The 10,113-nt window shown below is 30.0% G+C and overlaps 1 protein-coding gene across 1 annotated transcript; it reads right to left on the reverse strand.

Annotated features, from left to right (window-relative positions):
• Positions 10–2,753, reverse strand: LOC107641535. The gene is made up of 3 exons (XM_016345021.1): positions 1,613–2,753; positions 257–378; positions 10–162 (listed from the first exon to the last, which is right to left on the reverse strand). The coding sequence occupies exons 1-3, from the start codon at positions 2,751–2,753 to the stop codon at positions 10–12; spliced, it is 1,416 nt and encodes a 471-aa protein (XP_016200507.1).

A 10,113-nucleotide genomic window follows, 5' to 3' on the forward strand; every position in this document is an offset into this window, starting at 1 on the left:
CTTAGCCCGCTAACCCGCCAGCCTACCGTTAGACAGGGCGGAGGAAGAATTTAGGACCGCCTCACTAGGCGGAGCGGTCCAATCCGTCAGATGGCGGACTTTTGGCAGGACAGGGTGGGCTTCCCCGTTTGCCACTCCTAATGGGAACACGGACACAAGTACCTGTCCCATAAAACTTATTAAATACACGCGAATATAAAATTACTAACTTATCCTAATTTATATATAAATAAATTCATTTCTTGAATTTAGTTACCCTAATTTCTGCCTCCAATTTGAATTTTTCCTTGTCACACTCTCCTGAGTATCCGTTACCATACCTAACTAGCAACAGAGATCCAATTTGAGTTGATTTAAGAGGGGACACATGGACTTCATCTGCATTGGATGACCTTTAAGGCAATAGACCTAAGTCGAATTTGGAACCTAACAATGGGCCTTTAAGGTTGATCTTACTTACATTTAGGTCTCACTAGACCCAAATATATCTTGAATTAATATTTTGAGCCATTATTATAACAAATACTATACTATTTAATATTATAACACTTAGTATATGTAAAAGTTGAATATATTTACAAAATTTTTTTAATTCAAATTAAAATTGAAATTATTAAATGTTGAATATTTTGTATCTAATCAATTTTATTTTTGTTATTGAAATTAAAAAAGGATGAGTTGTTAATCAATTCTAAATTTAAATTTATATTTGAGTAAAAAAATAAAAAATATTTTAAATTTTATCTCATTAACTATAATTAATTTTAAGATAAAAATTATTTTATACATCATATATATTGTAGGATAGTATGGTCATTTGCTATTTTTTAATGGTAAATATTGTCAAAAAAATGGTATAAAAAATTAGAAGAAAATGTATTTACCAATTCAAGAAATATTAATTTAGTTTTCAATAGAATAAATTATATATTGAATAACAAAAGTTGTTATTAGTTTCTTTTCACACTTATTACTACTCAACAATGGTGTTTCGGTACATTATATTACCAAAAAATATTAATCGATCTAATAACTTTTGTAATGATATAAGTTTATAAATTAAAAAATTTAAAAATCATTTCATCAAAAGTGAACTTTCAACAAGTAACAATGTTGATCATATTGTTTTAACTTAAAAAATGAATACGATATCAACAAATAAAATTGTCTTATGTAAATTTTAACAAAGACAAAAGTCTATAAGTATTGCTATTAATGAGAAATTAATCTATTTTAAATACCAATATAATTTTTTTCTACGGATTTTTTAACTCGACAAGTCGAGAATTAATCCATCACATATTAATGCACTATTTATCAAGGGTTTGTCGTTAATTAATGGATTGTTATATACACAAGATGAGATTTGAACTCAAAATATTTGTTTAAACGGACAAATAAAATGACTATTCAACCAATTCAAATTGATTAAAATAAATATTAATTATTTTTAATATTTTTAAATAACATACACTAGTTAATTCCAAAAAACTGAATAACAAGAGTAACTACATGAGAGAAGAGAGACACTGAAAAATCTAGAGATGTTGATTGGGATAACACCAAACAGGAGGACAGAAAAACTTGACATCCCGTAATATTCTTCGAAAACTTGTATCCTTCAAGTCGAAGATGCCAATGTCACGTGTGGAAGGAATGTCTGTTGATTTCAGCTCTATTAAGTCATCTGTGTAGTAAATTTGATTTCCTTTACCTAGAAAATTGGTAGGTAACATCTGGACGCTGGAATTGAGTCCGATCAAAACTATGAAATTCCCTAAACTATGTAATCTTGACCATTTTTTGGAACCTTTTCTCAATTCATAGATATCAAATTTCTTTGTCTCGAGTTCCTTCTCTGTGCCCCTCAATGTACCAAAATGTCTTACCAACATCAGTATGTTTCCATTGTCACATCCAATCAGATACTTCAGCTGAAAAGTGGATGCGGTAAACCCAGTCGGAGGTGCAGCGTAGATTCCTCCCATAGTCCCTGATTCTGTGTTTGTATCAAATTCGTATAGCTGGCCATCATAGTCTACTGCATATATCTTCTCTTTAAAAAACATGACATCTTCGAAGTCTATGTTTCTTGTGAAGTCTGACCATCTATTATTGTTAGGTTTGTAAAAGGCTAATCTTTTGAGCTGTCCATATATAGCCACCGCCATAAAATCTTTGTTATCATTGTTAGGAGCTGAATTTATGACCACCTTCCAAACTTGGATCTTGTGCATACCATCGCGGTCTAGGCTAGAGATTTTGTCGCGAAAATCCCAAAAAGTATATTCATCGTCTCCAGGATTATACTCAACTATATTGGGAAAAGTTGACAGTGGAGGAAGATCGAAATGCATCTTTGTAAATGGGTTTAACATTTGCATCATACCTTCGGATATTGTTAGGGTGATCAACCATCCATAACAGGAACCACGAATGAGGATGTCCAGCATCTCCATACCTGGCAGCATGGCATGGTAGACTCCCTTCTCTTCAAGAACCTTAGTCTCAAGTATGTCTTCATCGGTAACAGGTAAATGCATGAGACTGTAGATCTCCTCCTCTTCATCAAAACTAGCCTTGAAAGTTTCTTCAGGTAACAGTAACCACGGAATTTCGTTGCTTACAAGTTTGAGGTTCCATTCCTTGCAAACCAGTGGAAGTGGGATGTGGTCGTCGTAGGAATGGAACCGCTTTGTAATTTCGTTCAATATGTCTGGATGGATGTCTGCCCATCGATCAATCTCACCCATGATTCAGATCTCAGAAGAGACGCCTAAACCAGGGTTTCTTTTTGCTAGTTACTGAACAAAACCTCTATATATATTAGGGCTTGTTTAGATAACTTCTAATCATTACTCAAACTTTAGTACTTGCAACAAGCACCCGTGAAATTGTTAAAAATGCGCATGGACCTGTTAGTTGGAAGCAGCACGAAATAAGTAAGAACACATTGAAGTCTAAGTGTGTTTCAAACTTACAAAGTTACAATCACTTAAAAAGTTTAAAATTACATTGAAGACAATAAATATGTTTTCTTCATCTTGCTACAATATCCCATCAAAATTACTGAATTTGGAATTCATATAATCATATGATTTGTACCAAACATTTTTTTCTAAATAAATAAATTAAATTTCATATTTATTTTTATATGTATATTTTTAAATATTTATATTTCCATACACTATTATTTATGTCGCTATCATTATAATAAAATGGTGAATCCTACCCGACCCCTTCAAAATAACATGTCATGTGTCAAATTTTAATTGGTCATTATCTTAACCATAATTGGGTTATTTTGTAATTTATTATTTGAGATGGTAATGATATAATTTCTTAAAATATCAAAATCTCACTCCCGTTAATTGAAGCACCTTTCCATTGTATTCCTCAATTCTTTCTTCATCGCGGACCTTCGATCCTTTCGAGCATCGCCGTCGCCGTCGTGATAAGAAGTTAGAAGCGCTGACGTCGTCGTCATCTACTGCCCTATAACGCAATCTCTTTTTTTAGAGTGCATCATTCCTTAGTTACGTCGTTGAATTCCCTCTTTCTGCTGTGGATCACACCTTACTAACATAAATAATGGTTAGTTTGGTTATTAAATTTTTTATTGAAAAAATATCTTTATTTAATTACATAATAGAACATATATTCATATGTAAAATATAAAAAAATATATTTATTTGTTTAAAATATAAATTTTATTATTATATTTATATGTTCCTGATTTTAATTATACTTTTAAGTACTCTGAATAGATTTTATTTTATTATATTATACGAGTATATGTTCTATCATGTAATTAAATAAAAATATATTTTTTAATAAAAAAATTTAATAACCAAACTAATCATTAATTACTGCGGAAAGAAGGTTCGAGTGAGAAGATAAGAGATAACGATAAAGTCAGTACTGGCTATATTGGAAAGGACGGCAAAGTTACGGACGACAAGAATTTAACAACGTTGTTAAGAAATGATGATGACGACGTTGGTGCTTCTTGTCACGACAACGACGGCCATGTTTAGAAGGACGGAAGCTATGCGATGAAGAAAGAATGGAGGAGTGAAAAGTTGCTTCAATTAATGGAAGTGAGGTTTTTATATTTTAAGAAATTATATCATTACCATCTCAATTAAAATTTGACACATTAAAAAAGGTAAGTTACATGTTATTTTCGAAGAGGTTTGATAGAATTCACCTAATGAAATAGGTTTATAACTATGTTAATCTCAGGTGATATGCAAACTGTAGAAAAAATAGGAGAAAAGATCACATAAGCCTAGAGTTTCTTTTATTTATCGTTATACTTATATTACTTCCTTACACAGCACAAACTTGTATTTGTTAGCTAGTATTTTATATTCCGTACAACTAGGTAATCAATATGAATCAGCCTTTTTCGGTTATTAAATTATAAAAATTATTTTCAGATTTGGCATTTTAAATCTTCATTCTTTTAAATTTAAAATAAAAAATCATATCTCTTAAAAAGGATTAATCTACAGGCTATGGAAAGATGGATGAAGAAGGAAGCCATTCGTGTTATGGATTTGGAAGGAGGTTTCTTCCTAGTTTACTTTTCAAGTTATGATGATCATGCTCATGCTTTGATCAATGGTCCATGGATGACAGGGATTACTACTTCCACATTCAAAGATGAAACCCTTGTTTATCTCCCAGGAAATTGAAGTTCAGAAAGTTGCAATATTTCTAATGGAAGGTAGAGAAGACGCTTGGAACTATGCTAAGAGTCAATGAACTCACCTGTTCAGTCAAGAAGAAAGTTTTGTTCGAATTTGTGTGGAAGTAGAACTGAGAAAGAAGCTGGTGCCTGCGTTTTATGCCTTGGGAAAGGAATCCAAAGTGAATACCAAGGTGCCCATCAAAACCAGTGAAGTGGATGAAAATGCTAAGGGAGGAGCTGCTACGGAAAGCCGGAACAACCACCATGATAGCAGCGTGCTGCTGGGCTTAGTCAGTCGGAGCAGAACCACAGCAGTAATAATTATGCACCAAAGAAAAATTATGCATCAAAATTTGAGATTCTGAACAAAGATGAACCCTCTGAGGAAGATTTGGAAGTAAATGCTGAAGGCGATCAATATGCCAACAATTCTACTAGATAACTACCAGAAGGGCACCAAGAATGAAAAGCAGAACAAGAAGGAAAGAACACAGACAAAACAAAAGGAATTATGTTACGATTTAATATTAGGAAAGGTACTAGTTAAGCCCATAAGAATTAGTCTTTTAAGAGTACAAATAAGAGACTTTCATCAATGTATCATAAGGAATTAATGAATTGATACTGAACTTGGTTGAATTTGGAGTTTCTCTCCCTAACTCGAAGAGGGGTTCTAACATTGGTGGACAATATGTACTGTGCAATACTGGAACGCTAGAGAAACAACTGAGGAGCAGAGATTCATAGAGGTGGGGAAAGGTTTGAAAGGGAAAGCTCTGAGATGGTTTCAGTTATGGAAGGCGCTCAATCCATTTGCCAATTTGGGAACATTCGAAATCCCATTCTATCATCGCTACCAACCGAATATGCGTTCAATCTTGCCAGAAATTTGCTGGAATGAAGTTGCAGAATGGAAAATTGAGTGGGAAGATTAAAGCTAGACTAAGGCAACAACAGCAACAGCCACAAATCGATCAAGAAGCAACCAAATCTCAGCTATCAACAGAACAAGAAATTGCAGCAGCATCAACAGAAATTCAAGAAAAGAGAGGCCAAATCGATGCAAATTCAGATTCAACAAGCAATTTAGCAACAAATCCAACAACAGATCACAAATTCAATTTCACAAGATCAGTTCACAAATCATCAAGTCCAGAATATGAAATTGATGATGAAGAAGAAGAATCAGATTTCAATTTTGAATTTCAACCACAACAGCAACAAGAAGAATCAACAGAAATTGCAGATCAAGCAGGAATTCAAAATTCAAATCCAGAAATTCAATAAAAAAATAACTCTAAATCCAGAAAATCAAGTACGCTCATTGCAAAGAAAGTAGCAAATCGCAACAATAGTGGGGAAATCAGAACAACTTTCAAAGATTCAAGCAGAACCGCTTTTATCATGGGGTCTTCGGCAGAGCGGCTTTCCGCGGGGTGACATCGACGACGATGACAGGAGCAGTGCCGAGGTCGGCGCCTCTGCTGAGGAAAAGGGGACTGCGGTGACGGAGACGATGAACGAGGGCGGTGCGAGTGGCAGAATGTTGCAGGAGCTTCATGTTGGTTTGCTTGAAAGGGTTGCACTTCTTTTATTATTATTAGAGTAATTACCCAAATCAGTCCCCAATGATTTTAGAATCAGATATTTTAGTCCCCAAGGAAAATTAATACACAGATTAGTGGCTAAGGTTTTACTCCGACAGACAAATCAATTCCCAGTTTATTTTTCGGTAGAGTAATTATCCAGATCAGTCCCCAAAGATTTCAAAAACGGATATTTTAGTCCCCAAGAAAAACTAATGTACAAATCAATCCCCAATGTTTCTCTCTGTTAGACATAATAGTCCTCCGTCTAAAAATAAAATAAAATAAAATAATTATTATTATTAATTGCACAATAATATTGTACTATATTTTTTGTATTTTTTAGACAAAAATAATGATAAATTTATTCATTAAATTCTTATATAATATATATATATATATATATAGTCACTCAATAATAATAATAAGACTGATTTGGGTAATTACTCTAATAATAATAATAATAATAATAATAATAATAATACCAAATTATAGAAATTAAATTGTGATAAGCTAGAATACCCTATAATGGAGTACAGCCAGTTATGCTTAATAATCAAAATTTCTTAAAACTGTGATTACAACCACTTCATAGAGAAGCAGCCAGCCAAACTATGATTGCTAACTAGACTCAAACCTAAATCTCCACCACTCAGTCTTCCACTACTTAAGTACTTAATAGTCATCAGTATATACTACTATATTTATATAAGACTATAACATGAATTAATTAATTAATAAATGTTGATTCATGTATATAGACCAGTATGTGATCCTATCATCCATGTTACAATGCAATGCACTAATTCTATACATTGTTGACCTTTCTTATTCACCCTCACCTTTGAAACTAAATCACAGCAATATTTAGCAATAATTGAAATTTTGAATACCTACACACAATTTTGGCATTTAAATTGTTTTAAATGTTTAGAAAATTTATTATATTCCCTTAAAAGTGTTTTATAATTAGGGTCCATTTCGAAAGCTTTAAAAATAATTTTTTTGAGCTTTTGACTTATGAAAAGTAGTAGTATTTATGTTTGGTGCAATTTTCAAAATCAAATTGCAGATTTCTAAGAAGCTATTTAGGAGTTTATAGAGAAGTTAAAAAAAAGACTTCTCTCATTATACTACTACTTTTTATTACATTTCTTTTAAAATAAGCACTTTTAAAACTAAAAATTCAAACACAAAATAACTTATTTATAAGCTACTTTTAATATAATTATTTATTATTTAAGCTATTTTTTCAAAAAGAATTTAATCAAACTATTTATCCAAACTAGGTCTTAGTACCACGCAACATTATTCTTTAATACCAAGTTAACATTAAATATGTAAAGTATCTTTTTTTTTTCTTTAAAATTTATTAAAAATTTGAAAAATAATCAGTTATATTTTCAAAAAATTTAATATTAATCTAAGAATAGTACATAACAACTATCTTTAGTTTTCTTGTGTTGATGATTGTTCTTATAAAATTATTGTTGAATTGGTCCTAAATTTTTTAAAAAATTAACCATCACAAATATATTTGATGCAAATTGAAAATTTTTAGAATAAAATTAAAACAAAATAAAACTTAAGAATATTTTTAAAATTTTTAGTAAATAATTTTCACATACACCACTTTTGTTTTTTTGATGGATTCTTACATTTATAAAGATAATTTACACTTAGTTGATGTGAAACAATTTCATTAATAATATTAAGGACAGTTATAATATACAGATGTAAATTTGTATAGAGTTAAAGAGATTCTTTTTTGTTCATACAATTTTTGACACGTGTCTATCCTTTTGTGAATGAAAGTTGGTTTTCAGCTTTGGCTTTGAAGTCTGAAGACGAAGCAAGTCTATTTATTAATATTGAAAGCTTGTTCACGTTCACATATAATATGAATACATATTAATTGGCTTTTATACATGTCTCTTAAAACAATTGCAGTATTTATTTAATTCTGTTAATTCAAATAACTCAATAAACTTTTGTTTCAATATTTAATGCGTACCTTTACTCATAAAAATTAAAAATTAGAAATTAGAAATTAATGTAAGAATTGTCTCAATCTTCCTCAACCAAAACCTTCTGTATTCCTAATAGGACAGCTGAATCGCAACTTCTTTGATAGGAAAGAGTTGCCGAAGCCATAATTTTCAGAGTCGAATTGGTGATCGAACCAATCAAGTTATTGATTCATTAGTTTATTAGTTCATTAGTTTATTGGTTTAATAGATAAATTAGTAGAACCGGTCCTACATAAATAAAAAATATAAAATAGTAAAAAGTTGAGTAAAGTGACTATTAGGTCCTTGAAGTTTTCAACTTCGGATTAATTAGCCCTTAAAAAAAATAAAGTACCAATTTGGTCCTCATGATAGTAAACGGTGGATACATTATGTTCCTCTGTGCCTTGATAGAATGTAGCACTACGCCTTTTATAAATTACGAATAAGCACTTGTCAACTATGAATAAAAGAAGCACTGTACTAGGCCTTTTCTTTTATATTAGTTTTATTTTTTTTATATTAGTTTTAATTTTTTTTCCGTAACAACTGTATTAATTAGATTAAATTAAATGATTTTGTTTGTTGATATAACATATTAAATGACATCCAACATATATTTAGGAGTTTTAATTGATTATTAACATTATTAGTTTATGAAATTAGATCAAATCAAAATCTAATTGAGGAGAAAACTTGAGGCATTGAAATCCTTTAATTTTGGGTTGATTTAATCTAATTTCATAAACTAATAATGTTAATAGTTAATTAAGACTCATATGCGTATGTTAGAATGTCACTTAATATGTTACATTAATAAATTTTGATACCATCAATAAACAAAGTGACAAAAAAACTAACATGATTAATTTAAAATCTTTAAAGAACGAATTTGATTAAAAAAAATTTTCAAGAACTAATTTAAAGAACAAATAATCTTTTATAGAGATTAATTTGACTATTTATTTAATTTTAGTTGTTCTTAAAGAACCTTAAAAAAAATCGCATTGATCATCTGCAATAAAAATATTTGTAGTGGATAGTAATATGAGTATCACATTTTTTTTGGAAAATAATTATATGGTGATATTACATAATTACACCAAGTTGGTTTGATACTTAAGTTAAATCAAATTAGTTTAATAATTTTGTAACACGATATAAACCACCTTAAGTTAACAATAAGGAGGAGGCACATAAGAAAAAAAAACTTTTTAAATTTGATTATAAAAATAATTTATTCATCTTTATTTATTCTAACATTATAAATTTTGAATTTACTAATATGCCCGTAAAAAATGTCAAATATATATTTAAATGTAAGATCAAAATTATTATAAAATACTAAGAAAAAAATTATTGGGTTATTTGGATTAACAAAATAAAATAAACAATGCTATCAATTATTGAAACACTTGTATAAAAATCAATGTATTTGTAGGTGAACTCTACACAAATTTTGAAATAAATAGGCTTGTTTTATTTCCAGGCTTCAAAGTCAAGTTATGAACCAACTTTTTATTTACAAGACAAAAGATGGACACATGTCAAAAAAATTATGGTTAAAATAGAATGTCAAAAAAATTATGGTTAAAATAGAATTTCTGTAAACCTGTACAAATTTTTATCTGTACAGTATAAAGACCCTAATATTAAACCATCTTTCCGAATGACCACTATAACTGACTAAAAAATTGCACCAAGTAGATGATAGATATTCATTAACAAATAAACTATAGGAAAATATAAACCTTTTTTATATTCTAATACTTCAGTAAAAGGACCTACAAGATCTAAGAAACAGAAAAACAAAACCAATCTG

Source organism: Arachis ipaensis, chromosome B05, assembly GCF_000816755.2.
Source record: "Arachis ipaensis cultivar K30076 chromosome B05, Araip1.1, whole genome shotgun sequence".
Taxonomy (NCBI): domain Eukaryota; kingdom Viridiplantae; phylum Streptophyta; class Magnoliopsida; order Fabales; family Fabaceae; genus Arachis; species Arachis ipaensis.